The sequence below is a fragment of the Echinops telfairi genome, unplaced genomic scaffold, assembly GCF_000313985.2.
Source record: "Echinops telfairi isolate 266 unplaced genomic scaffold, ASM31398v2 ScPeMD7_16;HRSCAF=60, whole genome shotgun sequence".
In the NCBI taxonomy this organism is placed as follows: Eukaryota; Metazoa; Chordata; class Mammalia; order Afrosoricida; family Tenrecidae; genus Echinops; species Echinops telfairi.
Genome location: NW_022103913.1, coordinates 4909747 through 4928748, shown reverse-complemented (window position 1 = coordinate 4928748; position 19002 = coordinate 4909747). Strand labels below are relative to the sequence as shown.

At 42.6% G+C, this 19002-nt stretch overlaps 1 protein-coding gene across 1 annotated transcript in view; it reads left to right on the top strand.

Moving 5' to 3' along the window:
• Positions 1 to 2928: 2928 nt before the first annotated feature.
• The window catches only part of LOC123521385, a 20005-nt gene continuing 3931 nt past the window's right edge, over positions 2929 to 19002 (top strand). Inside the window, 5 exon segments of the mRNA XM_045287461.1 lie at positions 2929 to 3108; positions 4703 to 4855; positions 11779 to 11927; positions 13555 to 13695; positions 14039 to 14184. Of these exon segments, the coding sequence (XP_045143396.1) occupies positions 2929 to 3108; positions 4703 to 4855; positions 11779 to 11927; positions 13555 to 13695; positions 14039 to 14184 (769 nt within the window).

Here is a 19002-nt window from a genome sequence, read left to right as displayed (position 1 = left end):
AAGCTTCATGTACCCTTGGGCGATGCTTATTTTTAAGATCTTGCTACTTATGTTTATGATCTTGCTAGCCTCCTTCTCAAGTTGGGACATCCTTGCTGATTAAGCTTAAAAGGACTTTTGATTATAAGGGACGGGAAGGTTACGTTTTGGATTTTTAACAAACTAAATATTCAGTTATGTTATATTTCTCATACTGAATGGCAGCAAGTGACCTCTTCCCTTTCCCTATATCATTTTCCCCACTCCTCATCTACATGAGCACATATCCATGAAATTGGTTTAAGACGCTACATCTTTGGTTATGACCTGAAGGAACTCAGTAGAAACTCAATTTATGTGGTGGCTCTGCAAATGGATTTTGTGCCCCACTGTCATAATCTTCAAAAACACTCAGAATTTAATCTTAAATACAAGTCATAACAAAGAGGAGCTGATAATAAGGGCTCAAGTAAAAAGATAATGTTTTCAAAATGACAATGGCAACCTATGCACAAGTTTGCTTGATATAATTGATTTATGGATTGTTAAAATATCTGTAAGAGCCCCCAACAAAATGATTAAAAACAAGTCTCCCTCTGATTATGGATCATACCATTAATAATCCTTTACAAGCCAGTGTGTCTCTTGCATGTGGATTTAGCTTACACTCACTCAAGTGTCTGCTTATTTTGAAATAAATCCTCAAGGCCCCAGACACTGTTCTTCCAGAGAGCCGAGTGCCATCTGGTTTCTTTGTCACACTTTGTTGTGCACCTATATTTCAGTGATCCATGCACGAGGCTTGAGTACTGAGCAGGGCCCCATCCTAAGAACAAATTATTCTTATGTTAGGGTTTAGATTAAATGTAAGATCAAAATCCATTCACACCTGTAAGGTGTGTGTGTGTACATATATATGCCTTTTTAAGACTAAAATACTTAGAACATTCACTTATACAGAATGATGTTGAAGGAAACAATGCTATAACCTTACAGCATTAGATATAAAATATTAAGGCAAAACGATTTGTCTGCAGAACTAGAGCACATCACTGAAAGCAAGGAAAATAGCAAGTACCTGGTGGTCTTGAGCTATCAGTCGTTGGATAACCTCAAAGCAAGAGAGATTTGAACTAGGATCCAGTAGCTTCAGAGTCCAGGAGCTTAGGTTAGCAGTCCTCTGCTGCTTCTCACGCTAGGGTGTTTCAGTTTAAAGTCTAAAAGAGTATTCCAGTCCCTCTAATCTGCAGCAGGTGTGTCTATGGTAAAGTTCATTCATTTAGTGAGGTTCCCACACCTCACTTCGATAGGACCTTTGAAGACAGCTGTATACTTTGCAAAGACAAATTCTAAACTCCAGGTAGCCTATCTAGCCTGAATCACCAAAGGGCAGAAAATATTCAGTCAGAAATGCATGATTACTAACATCACACAGGGCAGACTTTTAATTGGGGGTCCATACTGGTAATTAGGGTTTCTCTAAAGGCAAATTGCCCTCTCTAGTTTACCCTCCAACACAAGTAAGATTGCTTTCTAAGCAACAGATTTACCTCTCACCTTCTCAGAGTGTCTATTAAATTAGGGTAACTGTAGGACGATATTCTACGGCAGAAACAGCGTGGTTCTCTCCTGTCCACCCCACCAAGTGAAAAGCTGACTCTACTTGAGTTGAGGTCTCTTCTGAATAATTGTTTTTAAGTATATAATTAAGAAACTGATAAACTAAACAGACTGTAAGCATTAGACAGAGACATCATAACATTGCTTGCAAATCCAGATTAAATGATTTTATGACCTGCCTAAACTCAAATAGTGACTTGATTTGGCGAGGGGAGGGGGGCGGGTTTCCTATTCCCTTAACAGACTGAATGAGACCAAGAGTTAAAAAAAGATCTTAGGGCACAAGTGGGTTGTCCCAGCTTCTAAGAAAGCCAGAGACAGGACAAAGACACAAACAATAGCAGGCCAAATGTTTGAAATAACCTATAAGACTAAGACCAATAACTATCATGAGGTATTTGTCTATATCTAAATAATACTAGTAGCTGCTGCATTCTGTAAAAACCTCAGGCTCCTCCCCCGAGAAGAATGTATCTCAAAGAATGGCTCTGAATCTGCAGCTTCGGGAGAAGGATCTATCTGACCAGAGCACACAGGAACAGATGACGGGGGAGGAGGAGAGACTGAAGCACATCTTGGCCCACCAGGCCTTGAGGACGATGACCCCAAATAGAGCAGCCAGTCCACAGAGAGGACCACATGGCCAGCCCCACTTAGCTGTAGGTTGGTAAGCACAGGGAGACCAGGTGGACAGAATGCACCCTAGGGAGCTTCCCTTTGGGACAGATAATTTGGAGCTCACTATAAGTGACCAATTTACAGATTATGGAAGACCAACCTTAGTGAATATGCCTTAGCAGACTTTCCTTCGGACAGACAATTTTGAGCAATCAGACTCACAGATCACACATGAGAAAAATTATCAGACACAGCTGTGGATGATTCAAGGCCTCACGGCTTTTAAATACCAGATGAGAAAAATTCTCAGATACAGATACAGCTGTGGCAGAGACACAGCTGTAGATTTTGGAGCCTGCCAAGAAGACCAAACGTACAGACATGCAAACCAGCAGCCACGCTGTCGAAAAAAGACGAGGCTGGCTGTGTCCCGGGAACCCATGTAAGGTGCTGAGAGCGGGAGTCGGTGTGATGGCACAGGGTTTGGAGTTTTTCATCTGCTTCGTCTACCTCTACCTTGCCTGAGTTTCTCTAACCTTTGTCCCCTTATTAAAATAAACGAAGTATTTTGAGACTTATGGAGAAAAATGTGCAGGAATAACTGTCAATTTTTAGTGGAGGCGATGTGTTCTGCTTCTTAGACATCTGTGTGTTGAATTTCAGGGTAAGTTACTATTTTCAGAATCCAAGTGGAATTGGACAACGTAAGCAATGCCAAGAACAAAGGATGGGAAACAAAAATCGAAAGGAGCACCCTTGCCCATTGTTCACATTCTTCAAAAGCTCCTGAAAACATATGAGCAGTACTGCACACAGTCTCAGACATCCATGTGTCCAGCCATTAAAAAGGACCTGAAAACCAGCATCAACAATGAACGGATTCTCAGGAAAGTGAGTACTGTATCCCTCTACGGTCTTGTTTCCTTATTCTTCTCTGAAATGAAATGACTGAGGTTTGCACTCAAGGAACATGGGTCCCAGTCCCTTTCAGCCCCAAGCTGGCTATGTCACCTCTCTACATTCCTGACTGAATAAAGGTCAAAGTCTCATCCAGGCACACAGGGCCTTCCACCTCGCCTATGGTCCCATGCTCTCCTTGGATCTGCCTGTCACAGCCAATAACAATTGCAGCCCATTACCAGAAATACAAATAACATCACAACCCACTTTATAAGTGATGTTCACTAGAATACAGAAGCATGGCCTTAAGGGTTGCTTAGGTTGGGTCTCCATTTTTTTTATTCTGAATTTTCATTCAAACTAAAGTTTTATGAGAAATTATTACCCATACTTCATAAAATGCACCCAGATAATATTTGATCTTCTTTGTATTTTACTTAAAAAAAAAAAAAGACCTAGTTGTAGCCTGTATGGTAATTTCCTGGCTCAACAATGGGCAATAACCTGCTGGAAAATCTCTACCCTACATTCCATGATGCTCACCTTCCCAACATGATCACTGAAGACAAAGCAGGTGCATAAGCAAATGTGGTGAAGAAAGCCGATGGTGCCTGGCTATCAAAAGATATAGTATCTGGGATTGTACATGCTTGAAGATAAACAAGCGGCCATCTAGCTCAGAAGCAACAAAGCCCACATGGAAGAAGCACACTAGTCTGTGATCACAAGGTGTCAATAGGATCAGGTATCAGGCATCAAAGAACAAAAAATCATATCATTGTGAATGAGGGGGAGTGCAGAGTGGAGACTCAAAGCCCGTCTGTAGGCAACTGGTCGCAGGGAGGAGACAAGCCAGTCAGCATGCAGTATAGCAACTATGAAACATACAACTTTCCTCTAGTTCTTAAATGCTTCCTCCCCACCACTATCATGACCCCAATTCTACCTTACAAATCCGGCTAGACCAGAAGATATACAGTGGTACAGATAAGAGCTGGAAACACAGGGAATCCAGGACAGATAAACCCATCAGGACCAATAATGAGAGTAGCAATACCAGGAGGCTAAGGGGAAGGTGGGGGAGAAAGGGAGAACTGATTACAAGGATGTACATATAACCCCCTCCCTGGGGGCCAGATAACAGAAAAGTGGGTGAAGGGAGACATCGGACAGTGTAAGACAGGACAAAATAATAATAATTTATAAATGAACAAGGGTTCATGAGGGAGGGGGCGGGAAATGATAAGCTGATACCAAGGGCTCTAGTAGAAAGAAAATGTTTGGAGAATGATGATGGCTACAAATGTACAAATGTGCTTGATACAATAGATGGATGTATGAATTGTGATAAAAAGTACGAGTGCTCAATAACATTATTTTTAAAAAGAAGGAAAATCTATATCCTATAAGGTTTTCCATGGCAAGAACTTCAGATGGCAAGAACCCTATAAGTGTATGTGGAATTAGCATCATAATGCCCACCTGATCTAAAGTTAATTATTATTTTAAATGTGTTTCTGTTGTCCATTGACTATATTCAGATACATGGAAATCTCTGTATGTAATTTTTTCCCTTACAATCTAGTTTATCCTGTCAAAACCTGGCAACCCTGGGGCAAGCTTGCTACCAGTGTCCTTGGAACCCTTGCTCATGGCCATCCGAGATGAGTGTTACACTCTGGGGAAAGAGCTGTGCGTCTGGGGCCTTCAGCTGAGCAACCCAGAGGTTGCCAGACTTGTGAGTCATGAATTTAAATTTTTTTCTCAAACTTTGCATAAGAATATTATATTGTGCGTTCAAGTAATAGTTCATATGGTTTCTGACTGACATGCTGCAAGATTTTCCTTTAAAAAGCATTTTAGTGCAATATTTTAAGCTTTATTAAAGTGAAGAAAATAATAGACATGACAACCATGTATCCACTCACTGCCCTGAGCCTATGCTGACTCAGAGTGACCCTACAGTGCAGGGTAGAACTGCGCCCGTGAGTGTCTGAGATTGGAACTATTTGCAGGAGTAGAAAGCCCTGTCTTTCTCCAAAGGAGCAGCCGGTGATTTCAAACTGTGGATCTTGCAGTTAGCAGCCCAACTAGTAACCACTATAACACCAGGGCTCTGCCACCCAGATATAATTGGCCCTTTTCTCCACCAGGGCATACAAATCATAGTTATTTACAAACACAATAGTTAGAATTTCATTTTATACCTTTCCCTTCATCTACTAGTCTAAAGTTGGTATATTTAGTCCCATACATGTTTTGAATTTTGCATTACCTATCCATGTGTTGTTATTTACATAAATGGAATGCTATTGTACAAGTATTTGTCCTTTTGTGACTTTTTAACTCACATTATGTTATCAAGAAGTGTACCAAATAGAACATTCATTCTTAAGAGGTACTTTTGCTGGGTATACCATTATGGATTAACCATTATTTTATTTAATAGTTTTATTGACATATAATTCATATATCAGAGAATTCAATGTTTCAATCATATTAGAAGAGTTGTGCAATCATCACCACAACCCATTTTAGAATATTTTCTTCTTTTAGGTACTCACTGTGGTTAGTTTCCCATTTCCCTCCAGCCACCCTTGCCATGCCGTTAGGAAATTTTCAATCTACTTACTAGCTCTATAACTTTACCTATTCTGGGTTGCATGTACAGAAAAACAGATAAAACAAACGAGAATCACCAAGGACTTTTGGTGGGATTCCTTTAAAGAGGTGTATGACTAAAGAAGCAGAGGAACTGAGCAGTGATTTTTGACAGCTTTGCAACATTGGGAGACTGTGGTCATCTAGAGAAGCCCCAATGAACACCTTACTTTAAGTTGGGAGAAAAATGGGGCTTTTTACTCCCCAAAAGAGTTACAATCATGGAAAACTTCTGGGGCAGTTCTACGCTATCCTATAAGGTTACTCTGAATCAGAATCTAATGGATGACAATGAATTTGGTTTTTGGTTTATGTCGGGTTGACATCATGAAGGGCTGTGGTTTAGCAATAAAGCTTAATCACAGGCAGATGGGCATTCAAGGGATTATAGTGTAAGTTCTGATCATCCCAAGTCTTGAAATTGGATGGCAGAATAACTGATTGCTTATGACCCCAAGAAAATTAAAATATCTCCAAATACTTTTTGTATTAACTTGGGGTTCATATTATGCCATAAGTTATATTGTAACAAAAGAGTCTAACATACCAGATCTCATCCTTACATTAGAAACATAAGAAAACATCAAGATTTTGGACAAATATTTAAATTAGTATTCTAAAACTGAGGGAGTGGGGGAGTGACTGAGATTAGAATCTCAATGGTTGAGTTTAGCGTATATTAAGTGGAAGCAAATGTTAATCCTCTCTAGAGAAAACTATCTCCACCAGAGCTCAAAGGATTCCCACAACTATTTTCCATGAAATATGAGCTTACTGTGTAAAAAAAAGTCAGAGAAACACAAGAAATATCACTGTGAAGGAGAGCCAGTATAAGCAACAGATGGCTATTCCAGACCCCAAAATGATTCCGATTATTATAACTCTCAGATAGAGAATATAAAGCTAACATGTTCAAAGAACTAAAAGATTTTTTTAAAGTAAGAGACTAACAAAAAAAGGATCTCAAAATGGCCACTATTGTTATCCCTCAATTTCTACTCCCTCCTCAAAACTTCTTTTATGATAATTAAACACTGTAGGAGCCTGGTGGTGTAGTGATTTCATCAACTCAAGTCCAGCCAGTCACTCCTCGGGAGAAAGACGAGACTTTCTAATCCCATAAGGAGTTACCGTTTTGAAAACCCTCAGGGCCAGTGCTTTTTATTTTATTTTTTTTTAATTTTATTGGGGGCTCATACAGCTCTTATTACAATCCATACATCCATCCATTGTGTCAAACACATTTATACATTTGTTGCCATCATCATTTTCAAAACATTTTCTTTATAATTGAGCCCTTGGTATCAGCTCATTTTCCCCCTGCCCCCCCCCTTATAAACCCTTGATAATTTATTTTTAAAAATTTTCATGTCTTACACTGACCGATGTCTCCCTTCACCCACTTTTCTGTTGTCCATCCCCATGGGAGAGGGTTTTATATGGATCATTGTGATCACCTCCCTCTTTCTCCCCCACATCTTCCTCTTCCCCTCCTGGTATCGCTACTCTCATTATTGGTCCTGAGGGATTTATCTGTCCTGGTCCACATGATGGCAGTGAGGTTAGTTTTTTGAGTTAGTTTAGTTTTAAGTGAATAAAGGACTTGGATACACATTTCTCCAAAGAAGATGCACACATGGACAATAAGCATGTGAAAATATATTTGTGATAGACTGGATTGACCAGAGAAACAAATCCAGATAAATATATATGAAAGAGCTTTCTATCAAGCATTATATCAAAGAGTAATTGTATACTAGGAAAACATCCCAGTCCAGATCAAGTCCTTAAGTTCAATATTAGCCCATAATTCTGATACTAGTCCTAAAACCCTCTGCAGCACATGCAGTGAATGATGCAAAATGCAGGAAGATCACAGGCCAGTGAGTACAAAGTCTTGTGGATCCAGTGGCAGTGGAAGCATCTCCAGGGCTCTCACAGGTATCAGCATGGCACCATGGGGCTTGTCCACAGGAAGGTGAAAGCAGATAGATAGATAAAAGAGAGAGGGAGAGAGACCCACTTCCAGTAAGCCATTTATCTCAGTTGCCCTCCAATCAAGCTGCGACCTGATTGACAGGCTAAACTCCACCCACATTTCCCTACAGGAACCATGTCGGCACAAAAACACCCAACCATTGCAATATTCAACATCATTAGCTATTGATGTTCGCTTTCATCAAGTTGGCCGACTCACGAGGGCCTCATGCACAAGAGCACAAGACCATGGTGCTCTGTAGGGTTTTCACTGGCTCACTTCAGAAGCAGATCACCAGGTCTTTCTTCTTAGTTCATCTCAGCCTGGAAGCTCCTATTCAGCATCACAGCAACACACACTCCTCCCCTGACAGATGGGTGGGACCTGCACATGGCAGCTATTGACTGAGAGCCTAATCAGGGGCCCTCATAGAAGGCGAAAGTTGTACCACCACGGAATCACCTTGGCCTTCTCCTTACTCATTAGAGAATGAAAAACAAAAACAAACAAAGAGAAAGTAACAAGGGTCAGTGAGGAGGTAGGAGAAATTGGCATGCTCTTCTGTGGCTGGTAGGATTATAAATGGTGTTGTCACTGCAGAAAGCAGTTTGGTGGGTCTGAAACAATGAAATAGAGGATTACTATATGACCCAGCAGTTCCACTCCTCGGGCTACATCAGTGGTTCTCAACCTGTGGGTCACAACCCCTTTGGAGGTTGAACCACCCTTTCACAGGGGTTGCCCCATTCATAACAGTAGTAAAATTACAGTCAGCATCTTTAGCTGCTTTGAATCAGAGGGGAACCCTGCTGGTGTGTGTTGGGCTACAATTTGCAAGCTCAGCAGTTCAAAACCACCACTCTCTCCAAGGGAGAAAGATGAGTTACAGTCTCGGAAATTCACAGGGGCAGTTCTACCCTGTCCTATAGGGTCACTATGAGTCAGCATCAACAGGATGGCAGTGAGTTAAGTTAATTCAGTGAGTCTGGTCGGTCCAGTCGGTCTCACTCATCTGCCAGGAATGGGAAATGTCCGTGCCTATTAGAAGTATTCCCCAACCTTGCTATTTATGTGCTCCAAAATAACCATAAGAAAACAAAAATAAATTCTAGAAAATAACTAGCACAAAGGCCAGTGAGTCTTACACGTGATCAATAGATCAAAAGGAGGGCTACCCCTTACCAGTTTCCTAAAATTGCAGCCTTGTTGATTAATCCGGAGGCTTCTGAGGACTCCGGTCTTGGTGCAGCGTAGCTGAGGTCCTTTCCTAAAGCAGAGCTGGTGCCCCCAGGAGGGCCGCTGCAGACCTCTGGTTGGGACTCAAGGGGCCTGTGGGTAATCCAACATTAGCCGAAGTTCTCATCAGTCACAGTGACTCCTCAGCCTGAAAAACAGATGGAGAAATCCAACCCAGCACTCAAACGGAGCCGTCTGTAATTAAAGAGCTCTTGAGCACCAGCTCTGTATTTAAGGCTGCAAGCGCCGCTTCATTCTCTACCCAGGTATAATTTTGAATCCTGTAGCTGACCAATATGTCATTACTGCAAAAAAAAACCACCCTAACTCCAACCCCCCTGCCTCCAAGCCTCTGGGGCCTCCGTTGCATTGAAGGAATCCTCAGGTTGTGGTCATTACAATTATTAAATGGTGGGTTTCATGACTGTCGTGATTTGCGCTTTTAAAGACCTCCTTTATGTGTCGGGTATTGCGCTAGCTGTCATTGGCATTCTTTGTCATCACAAGAAATACCTTCCCAGAGATTCCACTCTCGGGCACACGCTCAAGAGGCTTGAAAGGCGTGGCACAGACAGACTTGTACATCAGCGTTCATTGCAACACCATCCACTTGGCCCCAATGTCCACCAACAGATGAAGGGCGAACAAAATGTTGTGTATGTAGCAAAAGAAACGAACTGTGTATGAACAGCGTGGACGAACCTTGAAAGCTTTATGCTGGGCGAAAGAAGTCAGTCATAAAGAACAATACTGTACGATCTCACTTCTGTGAAATAGGCCAGGGTGCCTAGAAACCAACATGGTTACCAGAATAGGCAGAGTTTTTACTTAGGACACAGCTAGTTTATGTCAGTGGTGGTAGAATCATTTAGGAAATTGTTAACTAAAATGGTTGCACAACATGAAGACAGTAATTTATGTAATCGCATTATTCTGGTAGAAATTGTTGGGCTGATGTATTTTTTTTGTACCCAAGTATATTTCCACTACAATGCAAATTGTAAAAATCAAAGGAAATGTAAGGCATGAAAAAATAATAAGGGTTCAAGAGGGAGGGAGGGTAGAGGAGGTAGGGGAAAAATGAGGAGCTGATACCAAGGGCTCAAGTGGAAAGAAAATGTTTGGAGAATGATGATGGCAACAAATGTATAAATGTGCTTGACCCAATGGATGGATGGTTGGATGGATTGTGATAAGAGTTGTACGAGCCCCCAATAAAATCATGTATTTTTAAAAATGAAAGGAAATGGCCTTGCTACATTCATGTGACATATTGTTCCCATCCAGATGTCTCATGAGAAATATCTTGTCAGTAAGTTAACTCAGCTCAATTCTAGATGGACCTTCAAATCTTCATTATAACTACAAATGACAGGTGATTAAATTGTTAAAATATTTATTAAATTATAAGAAGATTGACTTGCCCTCCTGCCGGCTCTCTCCCCTGCCATCTCCTGTCACCCCTGCTCTCGCTCTCTGGCTCTCCCCTGAGGACCACCAAGCGGGGCTGAGGGGACATGGCATTCCACAAGGACTGCACCAGCAGGAGTGGAGGCCTGACCGAACAAACTGGGTCCTACCTCAAAACTACCTATACCCAGAGGGTGTCAAGATGACATCCAGGTAGAATAACCCACCTGGTGTTCCTGCTGCCAAACCAGAAAATTAAGAGGGTCTACTGATGCCTGTTAACCAGTCCCTGCGATAACTCTTGATCGCACAGGCTGGTGTGCTTCCTCCATGTGGGATTGTTGCTTCTCTGCTGGGTGGCCATTTGTTTACCTTCAAGCCTTTAGCACCCCAGACACTTTATCTTTTGATAGCCAGACACCATCCCCTTTCTTCACCACATTTGCTTGTGCACCCACTTTGTCTTCAGCAATTGTGCCTGGCGGGTGAACATCACAGAATGCCAGGTTGTTAGAGCAAAGTGTTCTTGCAATGAGCAAGGGCATTAGCAGAGGCCCAAAGTCCATCCACTACCTCAGTGTGTTGCCATATAAATATATGTACATCCACAAATACCTCTATTTTTATGAACTAATATATTTATATAGGTATATACCTATGCTTATACTTCTATCCATAGTTTTGCTTCCTAGATTGTTCCTCTGTTTCCTTTGACCATCCTCCTGCCCCACCAGCATACTCCCCTTATTTCTGCCTCTTAGTAAATCCTCTCAGCTAGATTGATGTTGCTCCAACCCCCAGGATCTCTATGTCCTCCTCATTGTTGATTTTAATGTCCTAGTTGTTCCCCTGTTTATTGAGTTGTTTGCTCACCACTCCCTTCCCTGACCTCCTTCCCCCACTAGTCCCTCCGGGGCCATCAGTCCCACTGCTTTCTCCTCGAGCTTGCTTCCCATGCCTGTCTTATATAAGTAGGCAACCCAGCATTGAGACTGAACAAAAAGGAAACAAAAGATTGAAAAAAAATAAATAAAACATACATAATTCAAAAAAACAAGAAGATTGGCTTAGCCACACTTCTCAACTAAAACAAATACAACATCAGAGAATAAATTTGTGAGTTCAGATAGAGTATCTAAAAAAATATGCAGCATGTACGTATATGTCTCATCATAAAGCTTGATGGTTCCCATGTCATTCTTCAGTGGATCTTTCAATGGCAGTTATTTTTATTCTCATCCCATTTTCCCGTTAGATAAATGGAGCATTTTCATGGAACCCACAATGTTGATGTGATGAGCTTGGTTGACTTTTAAGCAACACACTAAAGCGAAGACATATTGTGTAAACGCCTTCTACTTTGCATCCATTCCTAGGCGCTGTTCCTGGAATGGAAGGGGCGAACCACCTGCCCCTTTACCAGCTTGGAAATCATTGATTGCCAGATGGGGCCATGGTCTGTACAGAGACTGGGGAAGGCTCTCCAGTTCAGCAGTTTGTTCTCCCTGGCCCTCGACTACTGCAGGTAAACCTGGAGTCGCAGAGTTCTGCAGGGCTCTCACTGCTGCCCGCTGAGGCAGGGGCGGGGGCAGGGGGGGCGGGGTGGTGGTGGTGGTTTGAGGTCGAGGTCCTTGTCCAACTTTCTCCTCTCTCAAGTTGCTGTTGAAAGAAGAGGCTCTAAAATCTCCAGAGAGTTGGTGCTGCCGAGTAAATGCTAGTAGTCCTAAGCAGTCTCCTTTCATTCTCCCATTGTCTTCAACAACTCTCTGGTGACGGGTGCTCATTGTGAAGGAAGAGGCAAGCATGTATAAGGTGATGCTGCCACCAAAGAGCGTGTGGGCAAGAGTAGAGGAGAGAAGTTTGAGTGTCAGAAATGACTAATGTGTTCAGCAACTAATGGAAAGTCTGCCAGAGGTGCATGTCCACCCAGAGGTGCCTTGCCATCTACTTCCTACGAACCAGCCATTGGAAACCCGTGGGGGCACGGTCGCTGCCAGGGTCACCACGAGGCAGTCAACTAGATGCAACGGTGTCCCTTCGGTTATATAACACAGGTAGACAGTGCGTGACACAACCCTAGGGAGCAGTCCTACTCTGTCGCATAGGGTCATGGAGCATCAGAATTGACTTGAAGGCCATGGGTTTGGAGTCACCTTGACGTTCAAGTCTTGATGTTAAAAATCCTGTGAAGCAGGATGGATGAGCCCTATAGGACCAGTGGTGTGAGTGGCAAAACAGGGAGGGTAAAGGGAGAATGGGTAGGGAAGAGGGAACCGATTACATGGAACTGTGTGTGACCTCCTCCCTGGGGGACAGACAACCAAAAAGTGGATGAAGGGAGACGTCGGACAGGGCAAGATATGACAAAATACCAATTTATAAACTATCAAGGGCTCATGTGGGAGGGGGGAGCGGGGAGGGAGGGGAAAAATGAGGACCTAATGTCGGGGGTTTAAATGGAGAGAAAATGTTTTGAGAAATGATGTACAAATACGCTTTACACAACTGATGTGTGTATGGATTGGGATAACAGTTGTATGAGCCCCTAATAAAATGTTTAAAAAAAAAAAAAAAGTGGAAAGGTAAAAAAAAAAAAAAATCCTGTGAAGAGGTCACGTTACCTCCCTGCACCTCCGTTTTCTGATCTTGCCAATATTCAGCTCAGAGGCTGTTGCTGGTGTCAACGACCGCTGGGAGGACTTTGCAGCACAAAGCAGGGAGCGACAGAGGACCACGCGTGGGGAGTGGAGCGGAGAGGCCAGAGGTTAAACTCTGCTGAGCGTGCTCTGGACTTTCCAGGCCTCCTTTCTTACAGCGCCTGGGTGCTGTTGACGTCTGCCCAGCTTTCTTTTGTCCCTGTCAGCTGGGCCACCTCCCCTCTGGGCAGCCATCTCAGGGTCAAGAACTTGTTCTTCCCTGTACCTCTGAATGCAGACTTCCAACTGCCTGCTGCTCCTTATCCCAGGAGCTAGGCTCCTGGTCTCTTTCCTCCCCTCACACCAACCTCCCCTCACAGCCCAGCCCTGGTCTGGTAGCCCACATCGAGGACCTTCAAAGTGCCTCTCCTGGCCCTGGGGAGTGCTTTAAAATGAACAACCGAACAGATGACACCAGTTCTGAGTCAGTGATTTGTTCTTGTGGCTTCTTTCTAGATTTGGAAATGAGGGAATTGAGACCCTGTTCTCTGGCCTGGAGATCAACCACCGGCTGCACGGCCTCAGTCTGCGCTACTGTGGGCTGGGGCCTCAGAGTGGGCCCATGCTGGGCGCGCTTGTAAGCCGGAGCGCCATTTGGTAAGGCACCCGTTGCCTCAGCTTCTCCCACGCTTCTTGGCCCTGTTCCCTCTGGAGTTACACACCTGCTGTTTACAAAGTCTATCAGCCAGTCACTTCCCCTAGTGGCTCATTGCAATTTGATTCATCCTGTTTTGCCTCCCTTCGGTTCTTGAATGTTGTTGCCAGAGACAGTCCCTTTAGTGAAGTGTAAGAATTAAGGTGGGACGCTGAATGCATTTAGCCAGCTGACCTTGTCCCTGGATCTGCTTTTACGACTTGTGACTTTATGAGAGGAGGACCTCAAAAGTCAGGAAGTGCAAGTGGCGTCAAGTGAACAGTGCATTTTGTTCCCTTCCCCCAGTGAGCTGCATCTGGATGGCAATTACTTGCAATGTTCCGGAGCCCTGGCGCTTCTCAGACCCTTAGCCGAGTTTGCAGAGATGCAGAGGAAAGACCAGGCAGCCACGTGCTCACCAGACGCCAAAAAGTCCCCTCCGCTTCTCCACAGTAAGTGCTGGGGGAACTCGGTCTCCCAGTGAAGACGTGGTTCGGTGATTAAACAGACAACGGCGCTTCTTCTTCCTGAGCCGTTAATGCAAACACTTTAAGTTGAACGTGGAAGCAACTCAAATAGAAGGAAGGGAACATAGGGCATTTATTGAGACGCAGCTGGACAGCCCACGAGTGGCACTACCTCCAGAGGTGGTGCACTTCAGGGCTTGTCCCGTGGCATCAGACCCTTGAGTTTGCCTCTCTGCAAATCCCTTCCCTGGTATGGGTGGGCTTCCAGCCAGGAGAATGCACTGATGTCTCCCAGGGCTCTAAGACCACAACTAATTCAGTTGGCAATTACAAGCCTCTCTCTTCCAACAACTGTGTATCAATCCCATAAGACTGCCTCTAATGGGTGCTCCTTGAACCAATGCCTCTGGCCTGGGTCATGGTTAACGGTGATTGCCAGGAATGATGGCACACCCGTCCTACAGGCAGGGTAGAGTACTGTGATTGGCAGCCCTGGGAACACATGATTTGCAGACAAGAAGTAGACAAGGGGAGGCGAGATGCAGAATACACAAATGAACAATAGCTGTGTAATTCATTGCTAGGTGCTATCAGGTTGGTTCAACGTGTCTGATGCCATGGGACAAGCCTCTGACAAGACACTGCCAGGTCCTGCACCGTCCTCACAATTGTTCTTATGTTTAAACTGTTTATTGCAGCCACTGGCTCAACCCATTTTGTCATGCGACTTCTTCTTCATGGTCCCTCTACTTTACCAAGCATTGTGGGAAACTAACATTGAGGGAAATAGGACTGGGACTTATTCCCTGACTGGTACGGAGGGAATCTGGAAGGCCAGTGTTCCACGGTAGGAAGGCCGCCACTCTGGTGGTTGGAGATATAGTCCAAGTACATTTTCCTGCGGTAGTCTATCATTTCCACAGTTTCTCCCGCTAAAGCTGTGCTGCCTTAAAGTGAGCACGTGGTTGATTCCATCTCCCTACAGAAGCAGACGTTCCTATTTGCTCTATTTCTTCCTGCCGAGACATCCAATCCCTCTCATACCTTCCTCTAATAGCAGATGGGCATCAGGGGACTTTATCCGATATACCTGGATTCAAAATGTTTGCTATAAGCCCGACTTTTGGGCTGTTTTAATTTGGTCATTAAATTTGCCTTGACAGCTTTCAATGTATAGAAAGAAAATAACCACTTCGTCCCTGTGGGTCTTTTGAATTTTATATATAAAACAAAAGGGGGAATTGTGGGAAACAGAAAGATTTCCCCCAGGTTGTCTCCCCCAAATATATGCCACACTTAGCTATAAGTGGCGAGAGACTATATATTTGGAGGTCAATGAAAAGTAGGTCAGGGATTATTCTCCCTAAGGGTTATCAGCCATCCAGAGCAAGCAAACACCACTGTTTATCCTACAATAAGTAGGGCCCACTCCCTTCTGATACAGATAGTAGTAGATTGTTTCCCTGAAGGAGAGCCCAGGGAGGTCAAGCCTACTCAAGGGCGACCAAGGGTAGGCTACCATCCTGAATCTTGGGTCTGCCCTTGTCACATGTATACCCCTAGTCCCTCCTCTTCCTATCATGTGTATACCCTTAGCTCATCCCCTTCCTGTTACGCCTATGCCTATTGTATATGCCCCTCCTATTGCTTGTATGCCTATTGTACAGCCCCTTCCTGTGACATGTGTGGTTACTCGTAATATGCCCCCTAAGCAGATAAAAGCTTTGGTTAGCAATCAACCCTTCTGTCCTCTCTCGGGCTCGCTTTCCTGCCCTCAGCTCATGCTATGCTCAGATCTGGCTGGTAAGATCATGGCCATCCAGGAGGTGAGCGTGCTACCTTGAAATGTGTCTGACTCCATTATTTCACTCTCTTCTATCTCTCCTTATTCTCAATGATTTTATTATAATCTATATTATATATATTTTAACTGTACAATTGAACCTATGGAACCCACGATTAGTTGTGGGGGGCTGGCTTTCCCCCACAAAACATGATACCTTTTACCAGAAACCAGTGACTGGTCTCTCCTGATAACATGTCCAAAATACATGAGATCAAGTTTCACCGTCCTTGCTTCAAAGGAGTATTCTGTCTGTACTTCTTCCAAAGCAGATTGTTTTGTTCTTTTGGCAGTCTGTGGTACTTAAAATATTCTTTGCTAGCACCATCATTCAAATGCATCAATTCTTCAGTCTTCCTTATTCAATTTCCAACTTTCACATGCATGTGTGGTGATTGGAAAGTAGCATGACTTGGGTCAGATGCACCATAGTTATCAAAGTAACATCCTTGCTTTCCAACACTCCAAGGAGGTCTTGTGCAATGATTTACCCATACAATGTGTCATTCTATCTTTGGACTGCTGCTTCCATGAGCATTGATTGTGAATCCAAGCAAGACGAAATCCTTGACAGCATCAACCTTTTCTCTATTTATCATGATGTGACCTATTGATCTAGTTGTGAGGATTTGGGCTTTCTTTACATTAAATTATAATCCAGACTGAAGGCTGCAATCCTTGATTTTCATCAACAAGTGCTTCAAGTTCTCCTTACTTTCAACAAGCAAGTTTGTGTTTTCTGCATATCCAGGTTGTTAATATTTACCATATATTGGAAATTTTATCCTGCACAATGTTTTAAGCTAATCATTGATCCCAACCTGTGTGCTAAACTCCTGGTCCTTATCCTTTACAACACTGGTCTTGAACTGGGGCACACCAAGACTTCCTAAAAGATGTATTGCCAGGACTGCAGATAATTTTAAAGAAATGTTGATTCTCAACTTTTATTACAACTTGATGTGGTTAAATGTCACAATCATTCTTCTCCTACTCCCAAATCTGAGCAGGGACCCTGCCCTGGGGAGAAGAAGCAGAGCCAAGTCAAAAGAGTCGCCCAGTGTTGAGCACGTGAGACCCACTGTAGCAGCTCAGGGATAAGCCATTTTGTCCGAATGGTTTTCGATCTTCACTTTTAGTGAAATTCAAGTTGTTGACAAGTATGTGACTTTCAGCATACAACTTAGGAGCTGAAAAAAAAAGGAGTAATCACGCTGTGACAAAACTTGATCTGGTATTGCCAAGTTAAATTCAAATGAGCAGCAACTATTTTTTAGTATCAATATATCTCATAAAGTACTTGGGGCATACGAAGAAAACAATTTGTTGTTTATTTGATGTTTATGTTTAACTGAATGCCCTGTGTTTTTTCAGGGGTGGGGGGGCTAACTCTGACAAAGGAGCCCTGGGGATGCAGTGGTTAAGCACTTAGCTATAACTGTATGGCTGGTAGGTGGTTTGACCCACTAGCTATCTCGTGGGAGAAATGTGTGGCAATCCACTTGCATACAGGTTTATACCTTTAGAAACCCTAGGGAACAGTTCTACTCTTGTTGTATAGGATCGCTGAGTCTGAATCACTCCACAGCAATGGATCAGGTTTTTAATCTGGCAAGCTGATTCCAGGTTAATGTGTGAACATGATTTCTCAGCACTTTACAGCTATGGGGGGGAAAAAACCACAGAAATAGAACTGACGCTGAACTGTGTCTCATTCTAGAAGTAACTTTCTTCAATGACTACATTAATTCATTATGAACATAAATAAAATAGTGCTCTCCATCTTATGAGGTGTGTGTTCAATAACACTTTTTTATATTTAATTAGGATTTATCAAAATATGTGCTATTTACATTATATTCATCCATTATCTGCTTCTAAAAAAATGATTGCTCCAAAAGAAAATTTTCAAACACTTAGAACCTTATGATCACAAGAATTTTTAAGAATTTAAATACTATACAGATCACGTTTTATCACAGGAAAGTGTTGCAGGTTGAGCTATAAAGACTTTTCAAGGTGACATTCTAGAGAGTAATTAGAATAGAAGTATCAAGTAAACTTTTCAATTGCTAAAGAACGGTTCACTCATCTTTTGTTCTGGCTTGCCTTTCTGAATGAGTGATGGGATATCAAATTGCTTGGAATTTATGTTCAACCTGTTATACCTAAAATTATATAACAATTTTATTTTTAAATGCTAACAATTACAATATGCTGTGAATGTTATCCTTTGCAATGTTTTAAACTTCTGATGAAAATGTCTATAGCTAAAACATGCACGATTGTATAGTTTTTCAAGTTTCCTATAGGAGGCTATGAAAGCAAGAATATTTTGAGGTCTCAAATGTTTCTTTTAGTGGGAAACAATGTTTCTTTGAGTGAGAAAATCTTGCGTTGACTTTTTATAATAGCAGTCTCATACAACATTTGTCATTTTATTATTAACTAATTTCACTCAGCAGAATATCCTCAGTTTATCCATATTATAAGGTACTTCACAACTTCACTTTATACTTTAATGTTTTCAATGTTTTTGGATTTATTGAGTATTTTAAATTAATGATTTTATTGGAGGGCTCTTACAAATCTTATAGCAATCCATTATTCAATAGTATTAAGCACACTTGTACATATGTTGCCATCAGCATTTCCAAAGTTTTTCAATGTTTTCTTGAATATATGTGTTATGCATATTTATCATAAAAACTCCATACTCACTGCCATTGAAGCAATTCCAACTCATAGGGATGAGAACTGCCCCTGCTGGCCTGTGTTTAACAGTCCAACACATCTGTCATAATAGACTGCAATAAACCTGGGTGCATGTGCATCTATTCATGTTTTGGCTTTTATTTCTCTAGGATATACACCAAGTAGGGTGATTGTGGCGTCATATGGCATCTCTATTTCCAGCCTTTAAAGGAAGCATCCTACCATTTTCTATAATGGCAGACCAA